Source organism: Zygotorulaspora mrakii, chromosome 5 (assembly GCF_013402915.1).
Source record: "Zygotorulaspora mrakii chromosome 5, complete sequence".
NCBI classification, from domain to species: Eukaryota; Fungi; Ascomycota; class Saccharomycetes; order Saccharomycetales; family Saccharomycetaceae; genus Zygotorulaspora; species Zygotorulaspora mrakii.
This window is the reverse complement of record NC_050723.1, coordinates 752,401-772,829: the sequence shown is the minus strand read 5'-3', so window position 1 is coordinate 772,829 and position 20,429 is coordinate 752,401. Positions and strand designations below refer to the sequence as shown.

The following is a 20,429-nucleotide window of genomic DNA, read 5'->3' as shown; positions in this document are numbered from 1 at the left end:
TTTATAGATACACATACAATTGATTTAAAAAATAGGAGGGCCAAAATTCGCTCGCAGGTTTTCTTTATCCTTTTCTTGTCTCAATCGTTCAACCTCCTCTACCCCCCCGGAGCGCTTGAAACTGGCATTGCCAACAAAAGTCTCAAGTTCATCCTCAAATTCATCATTATCTCTATATTTCCTTTCCTTTTCCCACAGTTTTTCTGCCTTTGCTAGAGCTTCTTTCCTCCCCTCATGATCCGGATGCAATGATTGAACGTCCATCAAAAGCTGTTCTCTTGCCACTTTGAGTTCACCAGGTCTTGGAATTGGTAGTATTGGATTTGACTTTCCTCTCTCAGGATTTTTCTCTTGTTCCACACAGCAGAGATTTACCAAGCTGAAGGTTTCCAAAGCTTTACCCACATCTTCCGCCAAATCTATGGCGAGGTCTTCTTGAAGGGTTAGGAATTGTTGCTCCTCGCAAACTTTGTCCAGCTCTTTTTCCCAAATTGCCTTCCAGCGAGGTTTTTCTGTTCCTATATATTCTTCCATTTTTTTTACGCCATCTTGGGCAGATGTTAGCTCTTTAAGTAGCGATTGAAGCTTTTTCTTCGACGGCCTTGCCCCACGATTCGCAACGTCCTTACGCAGGATTTCGACCAGGTCCTGTAAATCATCGACACGACTCAACAACCCATCTGAAACTTCGCTTAGCTTGTTCTGAGACTTTTCAATATACGTTTTGCTGCAGGAATTGGGGGATTCCAGAGAGGCATTTCTAAACTCCGACAGTTTAGCAAGTACGGTAGCAAGAGTTGAGTTGACAAGTTTCTTGTTTTCGTTCTGCACTTGTCTCAATTTCGAAAGCTCTTGCTTCACCTCCACTACATTAAAAGGTTTGCTATTTGACTCTGATGAAACTTGCGACTGTTTTTCAAAGGTGGAAGGCAACTGAAACTTTTGGCATTTGTCATTCAAAAGGCTGATATGGTTTAGGATGTCCTCTTGACTCTTTGAAACCTCCTTTTTAAAAGCCTCAATGATTCCTGAAAAGTCAGTCATGGGATTGTTACCGCCCTTCTCCCGTAATTCAATGATTGACCCACTACACACCTCGTTAATACCCTGATCATCTAATTCATAATATACGGAATATGCTGGATCCTTCATATACATATGTGGAAATGAGTTTTTACCGGGGGAGTATGCAAACTTCTCAACGAAAAGAAGACGTAAGACATTGATATTCAGCGGCTTAGCAACAATACATTTTTTTACCCTACCATTCATTTTCAGAAATAAAGTATATGCCGTTACTTCTGAAGACTCCTTGGGGTCGCTGAACTTTGTAGAGGCAATCTCTTTATTGCTACCAGGAGATCTAGAATCGTTGCGTGAGAAACCTTGAGCTGTTGCAACGCTAAGAGGAATCGAAGTTGGAATTGATGCAGATAGAGAGGGACCAGAAGCAAGTGCAGCAGCAGCGGCTGCTTCAGTTGTAGATTGATTTGTCAGCTTAGCCATATGATACGCAGAAAACCTCTTTGATGCACGCCTCTGCAAGTTTGAACTCTTCTTCAACTGTGAGAGCGCTTCATCCTCAGATAACGTGCGTACTTGATTTTGTGGATTAGGACTCAAAAAACGCTCTTTTGGTTCATTTTGAACACCTGAATTATTGTCCACTGCTGCAAAGCTTGGAGTAACAGGCTTCTGAGAAGGAATTGCCGTTTCTGTAGCAACCTTCACTATGGGAGAGGAAACAGAAGATAGTGAAAGGCTACTGACCACAGAAGGGCGCTGCTGATGCTGGCTTTTCCTCATCATTTGATCTTGTTTGATTGATTTCAGTAGCGCCTGTTTCACTTTCAGCTTATCTAACAAAGTTACGATAATCTCTCTTATAGTTGGCAAATATTTATTTAGATTATCATCCGATGGCTTTTCCCTCAAGGCAGCTTCCAGCACTCGACGTAAATCCATTGGAACATCTCCGAGGTCTGATACATCAACACCACAATGACTGAACACTTTTGAAACTACTTTGAAGTCGTTGCCAAGCTGAACGTATGCATCAGAGACCATTTTCTCGTTCACTGATCTTCTTGACCACTGGGTTAAAGTCTGCAGAAGTTGCTTCGTTGACATCAACAGCTTGGTAATTGTCGTTTCAACACTGCTCGCTGCTGATTTTGAGGATCCCGACGAGGGTCTTCTTTGAGAAGAACCATTTAACAGACCATTCGAAGGTGCTGAACCCTCCTGAGCGTTTGACATAGCCAGAGCTTTGTTATCCTCTATGATTTATCTGTTTATTTCAAGATATCGCAGGCATCGCTAATCAGTATGACTTGTATTTCATTATTTTCGCCAAAAACGATGGAGTTTTTAATACGCGACATGAAAATGTGCCATAATAATAAAGTTGGCATACGCGTTAGCAACGCAACAACTTAACAGGTTGCATCTACGTTGTATACAGGTTAGTGCATGTCCTTGAGGAGCCCTTCAAGTAGCGTTGTTCCGGACTCAGAGTATGAAAATGATTCATATGATGTTTTTTATAACCCGTCTGCTGACAACCTGTACCAAGAGAACGGCGCCCACAATGAAGTACTGAAAGTTAACCACACACATCACCCCGAATCTCCTAAAGCCCAAGACAGTCATGAAGTACCTGAATTAAAGTCAATATCTTCAGGGGGACGACTTCTTCGCAAAAGAAAAGCCATACAAAAGATGCCCTATAGCTTGGAAAGAATAAGGCATCAAGAGCTTCTCCAGGGCTTTGACGTTACGAGTTTTGAAGATAACTGTGAGCAAATAGTGCTGCCTAAAAGCGCTGTAAAAGATATTTTTCAAGGGGTTTCAGTCCCAGGTCCAGCTTATTCAAGAGATAGAGAGAATTTAGAAGGTAGCCGACGGGCTGAAGAATTAAATAGTTCTGGTATTGCAACTCCACGACAAAGAACCGTTTCAAATGGAAATCCAGAATTAAGGTCACCGGACTCCATCGTTAATGATATTCAGGAAGAACGTAAAAGGGATGTCGAGGATGAAGGTAGGGCAGATCTTGTACACACACAGGAGCAGATACTGTTCAGAGGAAGAGTACTCAATATGAAAACCGGTTATCGTGGTGTTTTACCTAGGGTTGCCTGGGAGAAGTCCTTGAAGAAGGCCGCTAACATCAGAGGACCGAAGAGGCGGAAGCTATTGGCAGACCAAAAGGGTGTCGCGAAAAGAAGACTGGCGCCACACAAAAACAATCAAGATGATTTATTACTAAATGACTTGATTGCATCCGATGAAGATTCAGAAATCGAAGAGGAAAACCTATACAATTTAGGAAATCATGTCGATCCTCATTACTGGCATGAACTGGAGGAGTATTATAAAGGAAAATACATGGATGATTATTTGTCTGAGGAAAGCAGCGAACCGAACGAACTTTTTGAAAGGGGGAATGATATAATCGATCTAGAACACAATGATGACGAATCACCAATCAGACGTCCGCTTTACGGGTCTTCTCCCATCATTGTTCATGAGCAATCTGAACCCGGAACAGCTATGACTTCTTTTAGTAATGATAAGAATCGAAAATCATCGCAAAGAAGCTTGTATAGACACTTTTTGAGAGATGCTGGCTCACCAGGTTTCGTTCATAGATCCAAGAGAAGAGTGAGAGCTCAGAATGCCACAAGCAGTAGAAACACCGCCGCTATGTCAAATAAAACAGATTCGAAATACGTGAGCAGAAAATCATTCACTGATGACCAGCCGAAGATTAATAAAAACAAATCAAAAAAACCTGGTATGCCAATCCCCGGTATTTTTCCTGGTCCGTCATCCGACCTTAACAGGCGTGCGAACGTTTTCAGCACTGTAGTGGAGGCTCTAAGCAGCCACTATGTATCTAGAGGTACAAGACAAAATGGGGTACCGCCCGCGAAGACCCAGGTTTTCGATAAGGCACACGAAGAGAGTAAAAACATGCCTTGTGGCGGCGTTTTTGATTCTCTTTTGACGAAAAAATCGATCAAAGCACCAGACATTGTCAAGATAATGCTATCGAATAAACAGTATACTTTGTCTAAATTAGATGACAACGGGACGTTCGCCACTTTGAGAAATGTTTTTAATCACATATTGAATATCGGTGTTACTGACATCGAGTTGGTAAAACTCTCTGACACTTTAACGTTATTTTTGCTTTATTATAACAGACCCGGTATCCACGAAATATTGTCCGATTTTTACAAAAGATTTACATTCAAAGTGGTGGCTTTGAGGGAGGCCGCTAAACCCATTCACTTCTATCAGATATCCCTATGCCAACTGATGTTCTTGGAGCTGTCGAGATGTTCAGATATAGCAAACAGTTTTAAAACTAAGTTGGAGACTACAATCATTCATAACGTTGTCTCATTTTTTGATCTCATTTCTGTTTGTGAGGAAGACATGATATTGTCAGAGACAAACTATCTTTCCAGCTCTTACAGCCTGTTAGCTGCAATAATCAAAGAAATTGATGCCGTGGAACGATTGTGGAATCTCTTAGGTACGAAAAAAGTCAAGCATCAAGTCTTCTTCATTCTTTTGAAGCTTTTTCCTCCCAAGCAAGAAAACTGGCGTCTGTTGCAGCTAGAAAACAGATATACAGCTATGTTAAATGTTCTTAAAATTGTGAATTTTTGTCTGTTCGAATTGAATTGGCCAGTCACTGACGAACTTGTTCTTTTGTTCCACCGACTCTACAAAACTCGAAGATTTGAGAATTTTAGTGAAGAAGAAACAATGACAACGCAAAACCAGGTAATTACCTCTTGTCGACAGGAGTTTGTCAGCAAAACCATTTTCAATAGTTATCTGGCCATTTTAAGATCTACTGCATTGAGTTCCTGCCTTGTTGAAAAAATAGTTCCAATAAGTGAAGTTTCGGAAAATGACTCTCACGGTATTGTTATCAATAGAACAAACTTATTGCTTGCGCTTGCCGAAAACTCCTCCATTAATCTCGAAAAAAGAGTGGAACAGCTCCTTCGTCCTCTGTTGACCGCCGAATACATAAAATCAAAAAACAAAAACTCCTTGGAGATGATATGTGGGTCTATTTTGAGCAGTTCAATTTGTTTGTTCGAGATAAATGCGTTCAAAAAATATTCTTTTCGAGCTAAAACTATTGTTTCCTGCTTTAAATTATTGGTTTTTGAAAGAGAATATCTATCCAATATATGGATCACTTTTCTGGGGCACTTAGAGAAAATATTAGAAATCCAAAGTCACTCGTACACAAATGTCCTAAAGGACATATATCCATGCCTTCTTCTGATGGCTCAAAAAAAATACTTTCAAAATGGCATGATCATACTAATGAGGCTATATATGCGTAAGCTAAATGAGCTTGGTCCAGCATGGGTGGAGGCCAATTTATTTCAAGGTTTCAAAAGATGCGCACATGAATCAACAGGCTGGATTGATTATTACTGTAAAATAGGTCAGTTTTTGATTGAAAAGCAAGTGATTTCTTGGTGGTCGTTTTACATGTATAACAAAATACAGGGATCTTCTTCTAAAATGCTGTGTTTTGATCATAAAATAGTTCAACTTTGCGATTCTCATTCTTTTGATTTGATAAAAAAGCCACTTTTCTCAATGGCTGTTGATGAAATTTTAAGGAATGAGACAACTCTTTTTGCATGCTTCATTAAAGAGTTGTTGAATCGAGAAAAAGGGACGACTACAAGCTATGACTTTCACCAAACAGAGGCAAATAAATTGCATGTTATAAAGAGACTATGTACTGTCATGTCTGCACTGTCGTACAAAGACCTTATGTCAAAGTTAATTTCCAATATCAAAAAATACTACCAAAACAAAAGCCTCACAATATCTTTCGTGAAACCCTTGGTTGAGTTTTTGAACAGTAATCATGTTGATCTGATCAAAAGTAGCCACGACTTTTTGTTTTTAAAGAGAGAGCTCAAAATATCCGATAAGGAGACAGATAAGAGTCACTTTCGACATATTTTTGTATCTCAGCGGGATCCAATTCTACGGGCTTGCTATATCGAAGAGGGTTTGATCCATGCTTCTGCAATTAAGGAAGGTGTTGAAGATTATATGGAGAAGCTAAGCTCCCTTTTTTCCTTCCCATCATTTTCGGACCCTTTTGCTTTCTTCTCTACACTCATCGAAGCACATTTGGTTCCAAATGAAAACAATGATCTTTTCCAAAGAAAGGTAAGTATTGGATTATATTATTTGAGATTGATCAACGATATATTGATAAGCAGATACTTACAGGTAGAGGTGAACGCATTTTTAGAGCTGTGCAAGATGCACAAAACACTGTGTACTAAAATCCGCTGGTCAGATTTTCAGGCATTTGCGACAGGTAGATATTTCTTGTTTGAAACAATGCGTTATCAGCTCAATGTTTTGAGAATCGCAGATGGATTTTGGGAGCTAAAGCCGTTGATGGAAACGACAAGGGAATTCCTGCTAGGCGTTTGTTCAGATGGTAATCAACAAGAGGCAATACTTCAATTATCCTCCAAGATCGAAGAAATTATCTCTCAGAGTTCAGATACATGTTTTAGTAACGATCTGGATATAGACCCTTTCGAGCAAAGCAAGATGGAGTCAACCCTTCAGGAATTTATCATTAATAGAGACATCACTTAGGCAAAACCTTCATGGGCTCAAATCAGCATATAGTAAATTTTACATAATAAGCATGACTTTTTAATAATGATACTTTAGAGCTTAATTTGATATAGCTTTTTCTGCTTCCAATTTATCCAGATGCTTTTTCAGCTCGATTAAATTGGCTATCTGTCGTAGTAGCTCATCATGCTTTTGCACGACTTTATAGGTGGGCATGACAGGCCTAGTGGGTAGTCCCAATTCTTGCAGTGCAGCCAAAACCTTATTTTGGAGCGCAGGCTTGAAAGTGGATATCCTGGTTGATCTGAGATATACGCCAGGTGGTAATTTTTCACCGTGAGAAATAACACCCAAAGCCTCCCTTTGTTCCGAATTGAACTTATTCAACAGATGTTCCGCATAAACACTCTCCGCCTTTCTTTTCATTGCAGTCTGCAGTTCGAGTTTCTGCTTTTTCGTTTTTCTTGGAGACCCTACTTCTTGATTTTCGTGCTTCCTATCTTGCTTCTTCTCTTGCATCTGCTGTAATTGCTGTCTTTGCTGCGCAAATTGCTGTTGTTGTTTCATCCATGGATTTTCTGGAATATTTGGGTTATGCTTTCTCTTTCTCGATTTATCCGAAAGTAGAGATCCGTATAATTGAGACATCCCTTGTGAAGTTAGATATTGGGAAACAGGTTGATCTGAATTTGGAGAGTCTAATAATCGAAGCAATGACTCCCTTTCATTCAAAGTTTTCTTGGCTGCCATTTCGAACTTACGAGATTCAATTATGAGAGCTTCTTCTTCCGCAATTTCGGCCGCAGATCTGGCCAGCAGTCTCTGTAGATACTTTTTCCTTTCAAGCTCCTTTCGCTTGGGAAAATTTAATGTTGGTAACAATGCATTGTTAGGATCTTTATTTGAGAAATAATGTTTGCAGACTTCATAAAACTTTTCCTTCAAATCTTCCAAGCTTCTTGGCTTGCCATAGGAATATCGGTCGTGAATTACAAACCATCTCATATCATATCGCCTGCATAAGTCAAAAAGGCCGTCAACCTCTTCAAAACTCCACGTATTTTCATCTTTGTCAACATTATTGGCTTCTTTTTGGTCGCTTTTTTCCTTAGTAGATTGTGAATCCTTCAGTGATTTCTCATTTTCATTCCTAGTCTTCATGAAAGAATCAAAATCTTCTTTTGTTATCTCAGGAATGGTCAGTTTTACATCAAATTTGGAAAATTGATTCTCTTGATCTTGATTTGAAAGTTCTTTTGATCCCTTTACCCAATGATGTAAGGTCACGTATTTATTGGCACGAAAAGATGCATTTGTCCATGGTGATGGCTTTGAAATGGACGCTAGCTTTTCTTTAAATTTGTTGGTAGACTGTACCACAACAGGTGGTTGATTTTCACCTAATAGATTGTACAGCTCTCTCTGCATACCGGTGACCTGTGGTTTGGCAACTTTGCTGCCCGCAATTGGGACAGTTGCACTGGGCGTTGGAGATCCCGTACTTCCAGGACTTTTGGATCTCTGCTGAATGTTTAAAACATCAAAAATATCCGACGAAGACATATCTCGTACAAACAAACTCCTCGTCCCAGTTTTTACAGTACACTCAAGCTAGTATGTTCACCAAATTTCATTTTATTCTCGAAAATCGAAATATCGCATTGTTGAAAATGTGTAATGTGTTCACGTTACTTATCAGAAATGGAAATAAAAGTGAGATATCTCGAGTGCGTGCAGAGCAGCACTAATTATGCTAATGTCGAAAAGAGTTAAAATAAGAGTGCCAAATAGATTGGGCTATTCAGGGCAGAGTTTTGATGACCTGTGGCCTACCTTGCAAGATGCTATCGATCACATTTATGAGGGCAACGTGGAAGTACTTTCGTTCGAAAAACTATACAGGACAGTATACAGTATAGTGATTATGAAGAAAGGGCGTCAGCTATATACTGAACTCGGCAGTTTTTTGACTTACAAACTCCAGACATTGAGAGAGAGGACAATCAAGGATGGTAGTCGAGGTTTCGAACTACTGCAAACATTAATAGCTATTTGGGACTCACAATGCAGCATTTTCAAGCTGATAAGTGATATGATGATATATCTTGATAAAGTATATTGTAAACCGGAAAGAACTCTAGAAGTTTACGATTTGTGCTTATCTCTGTTTAAGAAACATGTAATAGATCCCTTGTCACAGTTTGTCGATCAGGCATTGATTACTGACATTAACGGAATTCGTTCTCAGCTGATTTTAAATGAAGTCAATACTGGAGTGTGCAAAAGAATTGTCGATATGATGGAAACTTTGTTGGAAGGAAATGATAATTACTTTCTAAATCATTTTGAGCCTATTTTTCTGGAGAGCACTAGGCAGTATTATGAAGATCTTATCAACAACAGTGATTTAGACCCAACTGAATATCTCGATTACATGAATAAACACAAAGTTTTCGAATTCTCCCTTGATGAGCAATTTCTCAATAGTGACACTGTTTCCAAGATCACCACATCACTGGATAAAGTTCTTCTTTGGAATCAAAAATTTTCTACAATTGTACCTATTTTAGTTCATCAGGCAGTAATTGAAAATAATGTGGAACTATTGAATAACATCTGTAATTTATCTTCAGAGAACGAGTACACGCTGAAGATTATAAAATGCATCGAGAATTGTTTAGCAGAAGATGCAAATGCAATTACCATAGAAACTGCTACAAAAAAGAAAACCCAAGTGGCAATAGAATGGACCAAAGCTGTTTTTTCATTAGCTAATAAGTACCAAAAGCTTATTGAAGGTATAAAGTGGCCCTCCAGTTCGAGCAGTGCGGATGGAAAGAATGAAGAATTAGGCACCCATATTGTGGATAATGTTCTTTCAAAATTTTTGAACCAAAATTGTAGAAGGTCCATTGAATATATCTCGCTCTATTTGGATTCATGTTTCAAAATTACAAAAGACAAAGATGAGGAGAGAAAAGTTATGCAAAATCTTTCTGAAGCAGTGAGGCTCTTCAATTTACCAGCGGAAAAGGACTTCTTCGAGATGTTATACAAACAGCAACTTTCTAAAAGATTGTTACAAGGAAGATCCATGATACACCTTGAGAAATGGATGCTACAACGCATTAAGGATGAGGTTGGAACCTTCTTTACTTCAAGGTTGTATGGTATGCTTAAAGATGTTTCCACTTCTCAAGAGCAGGCAGCCGCTTTTATAGATGCTAATGGCCCCTTTGAAAACCTGGAAACATTAGACTTCAGACCTCAAATACTAACGGGTATAAATTGGCCATTCAAGGCGTTTGATTTTTCGGACTCGAATTTTTATCTACCATCTAAACTTGAACAGTTGAAGCTGGATTTTGAATTAAATTATAATAATCAATACCCCGAAAGGAAACTTACCTGGGCGTATCATCTATGTCAGTTGGAAATTGGGTTTCAGTTTGAAAATTCCTACCATGATATTAGTATGTCCATGTTTGCCGCTAGTATTTTTCTATTGTTCGAAGAACATGAGGAACTAACTACTGAGATGATTGGAATTCTTACTCATCTTCCGGAACAAGAACTGCAGCGTCAGCTATTATCTCTTTCGATTGTACCAAAGACTAAAATACTGAGGAAGAAACCCATGTCCAAGACAATTAATCCCCAGGACAAATTTAGCATCAACTATTCATTTAGTTCACCATCAAAGAATGTCAAAATCCAAACAATTGCAAGCATAAAACCCTCAATGAAGAATGATGCGACCTCTAAATACGTGCAAGACACTCTAGAGCACGAAAGAGTTATTGAAATAAATGCAGCTATCAGTCGTAAGATGAAAAGTAGCAGGAGTTTAACACATGGTGAGCTCTCTGAGCAAATCACAGAGGCTGTAAAAGGTCGATTTGCACTTACAAACTCTATCCTCAAAAAAAGTATCAATTACTTACTGGAAAAAGAATATATTCAAAGGGATCCTGATGATTCGTCTGTGTATCACTATCTTCCCTGAAGATTGAACGGGAGATGTTTCACATTTGACTTATGTTGGATATACCGTTGTTTGCAATTGAGTCAGGTAAACGGAACTTCAGAATGTTACTGTTCTAGTAATGAAAGTTTCCCGTATTTCAACGTCCGTTGAAGATGAAGAGAGACTCTAATATGGTATCGTGCACGCCGAATACTATGTAATGTCAGGCCTCAAATTAAATCCGTTCAATTCAATTATTTTTGCAAGTCCTAACAGAAGTCTAATTCAGCGCTCAGAGCTCAATATATCGTCGCCACTTCAGAACGAGAATGAGTCAGTAGGTAGTAGTGGAGGGGCGTCTCGTCTCGTGACATTATCTGGCACGCCTTTCCGTTTTTGAGCTCCGAATCATCAATCTCGCTATTTGCCTTCGGTAATTATCTACTTTCCTTGTTCCTCATGTTGCCAATATTGCGTTATTCAGTCTTCATTCACTGGATTTCACATCTATGCCTCTTGTTCGACCTTTCGATAACTAGAATAAAAAGCCATCCTTTCTAATTTGAAATGGAAACATTGAGAACGGTGACTTCATAAGAGGAGTGAGGAGATTCGATACTCAGCAAATTGGTTGCTGCAAGATTTGCACTAATGATCTTTCTTGTAATCAAGAAGTCTACTATAGGTTTTTTGCACGTTGTTCCATAGATGATAGTCGCTTTTGAGATAGCGGTATCAACAGTGACTTAGTGCTTGCAGTAATGAAAACGAGTAATAGTTCTTTATACACAAATAGAACGTCATCCAACATAATTTAGTTTCTTTAAAAAATTATAGAATCAAGACCACTGAACGGATGAAAAGTCGCCACTAGACCACCGGTATCTAATGATTTTGGCATTTTTGCACCTTCGCAAGGCAATTCGTGAATACAAAAGTGCTGCTTTAAAATTCAAAAATATGTTGTTTGGCAATCTACATTGCATAGAGAATATGGGAGTATTTTTCACGTCTTGCTAATAGACGAGTTTATGACGATAGACCTTTGACGTGACGATATGTAAGCTGTTGGTTTGTTTGTATAAGATAGACTCAGCCGCAACAATAAAGTCCCAATTCAGATTGGAGCAAGCTGAAACTACAGCCTACATAGGCACACAGTAAGAATACGCATTATGAAGAATGCCAGCAACGTGCACTGCACAGAGAGATGAGAACTATAGTCACATAAGAAAATGTCTTTTGACTCTGAGCTGGATTGATCGCCATTCAAAAGATTATCCAATCTGTTGGATAGTGCATAATAATTAAACAATACGTTGACAACCCAAAATCTATACGCATACCTCAGTCAGTGCTACCTGAATTATCGTTTTTTTTCAAATAACCTCTTAGCTTTGTGGCCATCTTCGCTACTCCATGAGTTTCCTGGCTGCATATAGGACATTTTGTATCTACTCGTGCTCTCTTGGTGAAGCAGTTTGAACAGAAACAGTGTCCACAAGAAGTCATTACTGGAGATTTATAATCGTTACCGCATATAAAGCATTTTGATGGTATATTCTCTAAGCCTTGCGATTGTTGGAAGGTCTCCACGAGAGTTCCCTCAATACTTTTCTTGCTGGGTTGGACTTCCCACTCTTTTTTGACATTCCAGTTACCTTTAAAATTTTCTCTGATATGTAGAAACTTGCAACTGTCTCCATATCCGCAGTAACCAGTCTTCTGATAGTCTTTACATATATCAGGCTGATAGTCGGTCATTATAGTAGTTCGTATATTTGAAGGCTGTTGTATCTGCTTACTTGAGTTGGATGGTTTAGCAGATGTACCATCTTTTCCCTTCTTCGTCTTCAGTAACCTCTGCTCTGCATTCAACCTATCTTCTTTGGTAGCATCTTCATTAACGGACAGTTTAAACTTGGATTCCTCCACGTCATTTTTTTGGTTGTAGCTACTGGGCACTTCTTCCTTGTTACTACTAGAGAGCTTTGAGAAAAGCGCAGCACCCGTTGAACGTCTTACAGGGTCTCTTTGCTCTACCTTCGGAAGTATTCCTGGAATGTCTTGAACCTCGCCCATCTTTGTTTGACTATCATCGTTCCCCCGTACATTTAACTTCTTCCTCTTGTTCTGGCTCCGACCGTTTAACGTAACAGATCGCTTCTTGAACATTAATCAGCCAGGTTCTGTTTGGTGTCCATGGCTTGCATTTCCTGTATTTTTTTCAAATCTTCAGGCTCATGTCAGCTTTTGAGATTATTCATTCGACCAAAATCCAAGGGAGCGTACAAAGCGGATGAATTGATGAAAGGAGACAAACGAAGTAAGACTGTAAGAGCAATCAATACTTGAGAACCAGTCGCCTCGAGAAGTAAGTCTAGCATTTGCTATATTTGTTCGAAATCTTATCGACAAATTGTTGACATACCCTGCGTGCTCTTACGATAGTTATTTGAGCTGCAATACAAGAATTCTCAACGAAACACAGGCGATGGCTGACACAAGTACGAAACAACGAGAAACGAGGGCACAGTTTGTTGACGAGCCAGAAACTAGAATTGGTGGGGACACAACAAAGGTAATTCGTAGTGCCATGAAAAAAAGACAAGAGTCAAGTCGCGGTAATAATAATGATGATGATGCAACCGCAATTGTATCTTCACCTCTGTTGACCTCTACGCCACCAACGATTTCTAAGGCGCTTGTTAAATTATATCCTCATTTGATAGTAGCAGATAGGTTTCTGACGCTAGTGACGTGGTCGGGTGAAGATATTTGGCCTAGTATTCTTATGGTTATACTGTATGTGACACTTCTGTTATATTTTGAAAAAATAACAACCTATTTTGGTCATTTAGCTATTGTAGCTGTTATATGGGGTTACTCTTTATTGGACAAGCATGTTGAAGAAACCCTAAACTCACGGCCAACATTAGATGATATTGTTCATACCATGAAAGGTGTTATTACGAAAGCGGATATGCTTCTGTCACCGATAACAGTTTTAAGTGCGCAAGATATAAGAAAGTTTCTCTTCACAACAGCATTTTTATCGCCTGTTTATATCATAATAACTTTATTCATTTTACCTCCAAGAAAGTTTCTGTTATTTGGTGGAGTTTATCTTTTAACATATAATTCACCATGGTCAATGGTGACAAGGACCCTGTTGTGGAGATTTAAATTTGTAAGATTATTAATTTTCTATGTCACCGGGCTTGATTCAGGTGGTATTAATAAAAATCAAGGTATATTTGCAGCTGTTCAAAAACAAGTAAAAAAACTATCAACTGGAAGTGACGGAGCAACGGTTGAAGATGGTAAGCCAATTAGATTTACTTATGTGCTCTATGAGAATCAACGCCGGTGGTTGGGTATTGGCTGGACTTCAAGCATGCTAAGTTATGAAAGAGCATCATGGACAGATGAATTTTTGAATGAGGCACCTTCACCAGATAATTTCAAATTGCCGGAAGAGAGTTCCGGTATGCTTTGGAAATGGGTGGATAAAACTTGGAGATTAGACATGACAAATGATGGAGCAATCCAGCTATCCAGTGCGAGACCAAAGACAACTGCATCACCAAATGCTGATGATGGATTCATTTATTATGATAATACGTGGAAAAAACCAACAACCGAAGACTCGTTTTCGAAATACACGAGACGCAGAAGATGGATCAGAACCGCTGAATTAATGAAAACATCTTCATTTGGGTTAGACGAAATTGATACAACCCACAACGTGGTGGATAATTCTTCAGGGAGCAATCACAAGAGGGTGGTATCACAAAACAGCGTCGCTTCAACAGTACCTAAATCAGAGACGGATTCCGATCCGGATTCGGCAACTGCAACAGGAAGTCGCAGAAGAGTGTCATTCAGCGAAGTTGACAACGTTCACATCATACCTTCCGATGATGATGCAGATACAGACACAGATCAGAAAGACCTGAAGAGACATAACCAACAAGAAGACTACAGCACCGAAAACCCTCTAGACGTGGTGAGACCCCCCCAGGATTCAAAAGGTTGAAAAAGTGACCCCTTAATGATAAACCTAATACGACATGATTCACATGACTGATTCAATCTTAATTGCAATAACCGTTTAAAATATAAATAAATTATAACCGGTCAAATGAAATATGCATTTATTTTTTAATTATTATTATTATATATATTGTTAACAAACAAACAAAAGGCAGAGAACGACCACGTTCACCCATTCATTTACAATTTGTTAACCTTCAAAGTTGGTGGCATAGATTGAACCAACTTCTTAGCCTTACCGGCATCGTTGACGACCAAAGTGTACAAGTTCTTGGAACCTCTAACCTTGAATTTGGTTTGTCTAAAAGATTTACCAGCCTTGTTCAATTTCTTGTTGACCTTGACGGTGCAACCTTTAACGTCTGCTCTTCTGGTCAATTCCAAAAATTGCTTGATGTCTGTGATTTCCTTAGCCATTGTGATATATCCTTTCTTTCCAGAGCAACTGCTAACCAAACAGATTAAATGTGGCAACTAAGCTAAGTTTTAAAAGTTGGGCTTTGTCAGTCATTTCAGCATTCCACTCCAATCTCGTAGACGCTCTCACCACCTTGCGTGACAGACCAATGCAGGATTAACCATGGATTGAGCATTGATGGCGAACATCAATTGCAACTTTCCAACATTTCACAGCTCTGCCGTTTCCCAGATGAAAAATTCGATCTTCAACACAAACAAAGTTTGATGTTTTGTGAAATACGGTGTGGTGTACGTAGTTAAAACACCTTTGCACTCGAGGTGTATGGGTTAATGTGTCAAATTGCAGTCCCAATATTCTAGTATAATGACAGTAAATGTATAATATTATTTGTTTTAAGCATTTACTGAGATAGATAGCGATACTGCTTGCACTCGTTAGGGAACTTGAATGTACCGAAAACGATTAAGACTCTTTAAAATTATGAATTAAAAATATTGAAAATTCTCTGTTCTTCAAGAACACAGTGTGGAGTTGGATCACGAAGACGACAATACCATACTAAAGTGCCTGCTGTGAAATTGAGATGCATCGAAAAGAAAGGTACTATGCCCTGTTGACGAAATATACTCTAGTTGGTGGGATACTGTATGTTGCACAGTAATGAAACATATATAAAATCATTGAAAATAAATCTAGAGAAAAAAAAGAAATAGAGTCATTTGTGAGATGATTAATATAACAGAAGAATTAGCTGGTACGATCATAAAAAAATAAAAAACATTTACCACCGTTTCAAGAAGAGAGTTTCGATATTTCCAGTAGTTTTCCAGTAAAAATCTACGAATCAATCGTTTTCTTTGCGTTTCTTGTTAATAACTCCCTCCTACATAGAATACAGTTGATAGCAGTAACTGTATTTAGATTCATGGCGCATAGCTGAGTTATATATCTAGACGTGAATGTTTGAGCGGAATGCTGGGTGTGAGCTAATTAAATAAATATCATGACCATCTGAAATTCTTGCTACAAAAAACGATTGCAGGACTTGTAGACTAGACAACGTCCTCCATTTCCATATCCTCCTCGTTTTCAGCATCAGCATCGCCATCACCTTCATTTAGATCGTTGAATCCGTCACCGTTACCAGAGGGATCATCTGCTAGCTCACCAAGAGTGGCCTTTCTTTCTTCCTCTTTTAATCTCTTGTATTCCGGTCTCAGCGTATATTTGAATGCATATGGGCCCTTTTTCACCAACGTGGCAACTTTGTCCAGGCAATCTTTCAAATGTGCCTCTGGTTGTCTTGTACGTTCTTTTAAACCTTTCAACGACCAATAATCGTATTCATCAAATAGTTTGAATAGATAATCCAGAATCTCCTTTTTAGGCATACGAATGGATTTAACATTACTCTTTGCCTTTTCACGACCAACTTTCAAGAAATTTGAATTATCAGATCTCATGGACATACCAGTATGACTCATTGTCACACCAACGGTTTGCTCCAGAGTTGTTATCTTTTCTTTATTGTAATTCTTAACAATATTTCTTCTTTGTTCGACGATTTTATGATAGTTGGGATCATTCATCGAAGGCATTACTTGACATTCATGACACACAGTTCCTGTTATAGATGTCTTTTTTGGTATGGTCTTCACGTAAGGAATATACCTATCCCTACCATCTCTATCTGTCATAACTCTGTGATTGAACTTTCTTCTATTGTTTCTACGTTTAAGTTGTTGCTGTTTCTTTTTGAGCTCTTCTTCCCTCTCCTGTTTCTTGATATATGCTTGTCTTTGCTTCTCGGGATCAGAGGCCAATTCCCTTACCCTTTGCTGGTACTTCTTTAAATTCTGCTCAGTAAATATATATTCGTTTTCGACAACTTTTTTCGTTAGTTCAAGATCATATTCATGCGGTATCGAATCGCTGTCGTTTTCATTGAGTACCAGTTTAATCTTACTGCCATCTTTATTTATCCTAATCTTTCCCAACTCTTGACCATGAATATTATTTCTGTCTCTCCATTTTTCGGCTAGAAACATGGGTAACCGACATAGCCAAACTTGTCTGTTACTGCGAGAAAGATCCAAATCTAGAGACTCTTCATAAACTTTGTTCTCATTATTTTCAATATCGTTACCATCAAAAACCTCTTCCTCCTGTGACATGTACTCATCACCAGACTCATCATTGGTTTTCGCAAGAACTTCCTTCTGAGACATGATGAGATCTCCTGAATCTTTATCGCCCTACAGTATCTCAGCTCTTGGGCTCTTGCCTTTCTCACTGTTTAATTAATATGCACTCTAAATTTCAATTACCTTTGCTAATAATCTTATTTTTACATGAATGCGAACAAAAAACATAGTTACCGAACCGAACCGCCAGTAAACGATAGATAAATAAAAAAGAATTTCTATTAAAGGTCAAATACAGGGGCTTTATTCTTTAATGAGTTTTGATATAAGCAGCTTTCTCAAAAATGAGATAACTAAAAAGACTGAGCAATTGAAGTATTCCACAAGACCTGATGTGAGCACGGTCGTACAGGATCCAAGTCAAGATGAGACGGATGTCAAAGAAGAAAGCCCAGATGATGATTCCGACTCAGAGGGTGCGTCTGCGGGTGATAATGAAGAGCTTATGCTTCAGCTAGAGAGATTAAAGACGCGACCCACAAGAATAAATGAAACAATCGAAAGAGATGCGAATTCCCCTACAACTATTGATGTGATGATGATTGGCGTTCCTGAAAAATTGAAATATGTATCGCTCCAATGTAACGGATACATTCACAAGCTTCTCGACGAATGGGAAATTTGCCGTGATAAATATCACGGTGAGCTGCTGATTGATACAAAAAAATGTCTTTTCCCCTTATTGGTCCAGCTGCGGAAGGGTACATTAGCTAAGGATCTCGTTGTATCCCTTGCAACAGTTCTTTATCATTTGCAGCAGTCCAATCAGAACACGCGAGCGATAGAATCGTACATGAAGCTCAGCATTGGTAACATTGCTTGGCCTATTGGTGTTACGAGTATTGGTATTCATGCAAGAAGTGCAAATTCAAAAATTCAAGGAGGAAATGGACAGATTGCAAACATCATGCTTGATGATAGGACAAGATTATGGATTACAAGTATTAAGAGATTAATAACGTTTAAGGAATGGCTGGATAAGCATATGAACGGCTGACCAAATCTATCCTTTGTTACAATAATAATCGCGCTATTTTTTTTTTTTCAGCTTTCTTCGCAAATCCAGTATTGATAATAAAACATACAAATTTAGAAAATAAAAATGAACCCGATCTACAAAGAAGATGCTACGAGAAAACTAAGTTTCAAAGAATTTAATGGCGGTTAATAATGTCTGGCCTTATTACTGGAGTTTTGGAGGGCTTTGGTAAAGATTATATGACGGACAAGGCAAATGAATATGCCGAAGACCATTTTCAGCCGGTAAAGGATCCCTTTTATGAAGAATTACCAAACGGAAAACAGGTGCGCCGCAGATTACCTGATTTTTGTTCTAAACAGGAAAGTAAAACATGGAAAAAGCTACAAAATAAAGCATGGAGCCATGATAGGTCATGTTGTGGCTGTTGCTGTTGGACTAGTGGTATTGGATGGGCTCCCACATTAGCGATATGTCCAGTGATTGGACCGGTATTAATGTATTGGGTTCATACGAAGTTGATCGATTACGCTAATAAGCAATATCAATTGCCGCCTGATTTAGTGGTAAAGATGCACGCAAACGTTGGTCTTGATCTTGCGATCAGTCTGGTGCCAATTCTTGGTATATTGTTTTCATGGATGCATGCAAGTTCAACTAGGAACTGTGCAATGGTTTACAACTGTATTGTTGAAAGAAATACGGAGAAAGTGAACAGGGAAAATAAAATAAAACAGCAAAGACAGAAGGAAGTAGCAATGCAGGAACAGTTAAAGGAGCAAAAAAAGCGTGAGCAACACCAGCAGCGTCAAATCAAACAACAGCAGCAGTATGAGCTACATGAACGGCAACAACAACAGTATCGACAACGGCAATATCAGGTACAGCAACAACAGCAGCAACAGCAGCAACAGCAGCAACAGCAGCAACAGCAGCAACAGGCGTGGACAGCCGCACCAGTAAGATCAAAATATGAGCCACCGACAAATGCATATCCAAAACAGTACAACAATCAAGTAAGACCACCACCACCAGCACATCGAGTTGTCAATTCACGTGGTCAGCGGCCTTACGCCTAAAGGCGGTTCAGATGAAAATTATTGAAAAGATCTGACATAAACGTATTAAAGGTATATACAAACAAATATATAAAGGTAAAACCTCAAGTGATTAGTGTACACTGTTCTAGTGTAGCTATGGGGGCCGAATTGGATGAAAATAAAGTATGGATTGATGGTTGTTTTGATTTTACGCATCATGGCCATTCCGGTGCAATTCTCCAGGCAAGACAAACGATAAAGCAAGGTGCTAAAGGTGTGCTTTACTGTGGAGTGCATGATGATGATGCCATAGAACATAACAAGGGATCAAGTCCCGTGATGAATTCACAAGAAAGGTATGAGCACACTAGAGCAAATAGATGGTGTAGTGAAGTTGTTGAAAGAGCACCGTACGTAACACAACCCGAATGGATGGATCGTTACCATTGCAAATATGTTGTTCATGGGGACGACATCACGTTGGATGCCGATGGTAAGGACTGTTACCAGTTGATGAAAGACCTAGGTCGATTTCGTGAGGTCAAAAGAACTCACGGTGTCAGTACCACCGAGATTATTCAAAGAATTTTAACGAGAACTCTTACTGATGACTTTAAATTGCCATCAGTCAATGAATTGCGACAGTATAGCTGTGGACCGGATGGTAAGCAGCCCTATTGTTATGTATTCAATGGATCAATAAAAAACGAAATTGTTCATGGTGGCTACGATTGGGATGGTAAACTTCGTGGGTATAAAACCATCAGCGGTGATTTTGACCTTTTTCATGTTGGACACATTGAACAGCTAGGTAAAATAAGATCAATGCCCGAAACACAAAAGCTCATTGTAAGTATAACCACCGGTAATAAGTGTATCATGACACTCAAGGAGCGAGTCTTGAGCGTACTTAGTTGCAAATATGTTGATGCTGTCGTCATCGCCGGCAACGAGGAGACAGCAGACTACCAGATAGATGATCCAGCACTCACGGAAAGTGGCAAATTCTGCTATCTCACGAAGCAAACGATAATCGCACGAATCGAGACTCAAAGAGATACGTACGTTAGAAGAAACGTCAAAAAGGGCATGACATTCTGAGATAGGT

At 39.0% G+C, this 20,429-nt stretch overlaps 11 protein-coding genes across 11 annotated transcripts; 6 read left to right on the top strand and 5 right to left on the bottom strand.

The window, feature by feature from the left end:
• Window positions 1-24: 24 nt before the first annotated feature.
• BUD6 (formin-mediated actin nucleation enhancer) lies at window positions 25-2,259 on the bottom strand (the record flags this gene model as incomplete). The annotated part of the gene is made up of 1 exon (XM_037289118.1): window positions 25-2,259. One exon carries the CDS (start codon window positions 2,257-2,259, stop codon window positions 25-27), a length of 2,235 nt encoding a protein of 744 aa, XP_037145013.1.
• Window positions 2,260-2,472: 213 nt separating this feature from the next.
• MMS22 (Mms22p) lies at window positions 2,473-6,672 on the top strand (the record flags this gene model as incomplete). Its single annotated transcript, XM_037289117.1, has 1 exon — window positions 2,473-6,672. One exon carries the CDS (start codon window positions 2,473-2,475, stop codon window positions 6,670-6,672), a length of 4,200 nt encoding a protein of 1,399 aa, XP_037145012.1.
• Window positions 6,673-6,753: 81 nt separating this feature from the next.
• On the bottom strand, window positions 6,754-8,217 carry SWC4 (Swc4p; the record flags this gene model as incomplete). The annotated part of the gene is made up of 1 exon (XM_037289116.1): window positions 6,754-8,217. One exon carries the CDS (start codon window positions 8,215-8,217, stop codon window positions 6,754-6,756), a length of 1,464 nt encoding a protein of 487 aa, XP_037145011.1.
• Window positions 8,218-8,404: 187 nt separating this feature from the next.
• CUL3 (cullin CUL3) lies at window positions 8,405-10,660 on the top strand (the record flags this gene model as incomplete). The annotated part of the gene is made up of 1 exon (XM_037289115.1): window positions 8,405-10,660. The coding sequence occupies one exon, from the start codon at window positions 8,405-8,407 to the stop codon at window positions 10,658-10,660; it is 2,256 nt and encodes a 751-aa protein (XP_037145010.1).
• A 1,308-nt stretch (window positions 10,661-11,968) lies between these two features.
• On the bottom strand, window positions 11,969-12,796 carry CWC24 (U2-type spliceosomal complex subunit CWC24; the record flags this gene model as incomplete). The annotated part of the gene is made up of 1 exon (XM_037289114.1): window positions 11,969-12,796. One exon carries the CDS (start codon window positions 12,794-12,796, stop codon window positions 11,969-11,971), a length of 828 nt encoding a protein of 275 aa, XP_037145009.1.
• Window positions 12,797-13,115: 319 nt separating this feature from the next.
• On the top strand, window positions 13,116-14,660 carry HG535_0E03650 (PEX28-32 family peroxisomal membrane protein; the record flags this gene model as incomplete). The annotated part of the gene is made up of 1 exon (XM_037289113.1): window positions 13,116-14,660. One exon carries the CDS (start codon window positions 13,116-13,118, stop codon window positions 14,658-14,660), a length of 1,545 nt encoding a protein of 514 aa, XP_037145008.1.
• Window positions 14,661-14,857: 197 nt separating this feature from the next.
• Window positions 14,858-15,094, bottom strand: RPL38 (60S ribosomal protein eL38; the record flags this gene model as incomplete). Its single annotated transcript, XM_037289112.1, has 1 exon — window positions 14,858-15,094. The coding sequence occupies one exon, from the start codon at window positions 15,092-15,094 to the stop codon at window positions 14,858-14,860; it is 237 nt and encodes a 78-aa protein (XP_037145007.1).
• Window positions 15,095-16,150: 1,056 nt separating this feature from the next.
• TFG2 (transcription factor IIF subunit TFG2) lies at window positions 16,151-17,326 on the bottom strand (the record flags this gene model as incomplete). Its single annotated transcript, XM_037289111.1, has 1 exon — window positions 16,151-17,326. The coding sequence occupies one exon, from the start codon at window positions 17,324-17,326 to the stop codon at window positions 16,151-16,153; it is 1,176 nt and encodes a 391-aa protein (XP_037145006.1).
• A 229-nt stretch (window positions 17,327-17,555) lies between these two features.
• PRP18 (mRNA splicing protein PRP18) lies at window positions 17,556-18,299 on the top strand (the record flags this gene model as incomplete). Its single annotated transcript, XM_037289110.1, has 1 exon — window positions 17,556-18,299. The coding sequence occupies one exon, from the start codon at window positions 17,556-17,558 to the stop codon at window positions 18,297-18,299; it is 744 nt and encodes a 247-aa protein (XP_037145005.1).
• Window positions 18,300-18,472: 173 nt separating this feature from the next.
• On the top strand, window positions 18,473-19,360 carry HG535_0E03610 (uncharacterized protein; the record flags this gene model as incomplete). Its single annotated transcript, XM_037289109.1, has 1 exon — window positions 18,473-19,360. One exon carries the CDS (start codon window positions 18,473-18,475, stop codon window positions 19,358-19,360), a length of 888 nt encoding a protein of 295 aa, XP_037145004.1.
• Window positions 19,361-19,477: 117 nt separating this feature from the next.
• Window positions 19,478-20,422, top strand: ECT1 (ethanolamine-phosphate cytidylyltransferase; the record flags this gene model as incomplete). Its single annotated transcript, XM_037289108.1, has 1 exon — window positions 19,478-20,422. The coding sequence occupies one exon, from the start codon at window positions 19,478-19,480 to the stop codon at window positions 20,420-20,422; it is 945 nt and encodes a 314-aa protein (XP_037145003.1).
• Between the last annotated feature and the right edge of the window lie 7 nt (window positions 20,423-20,429).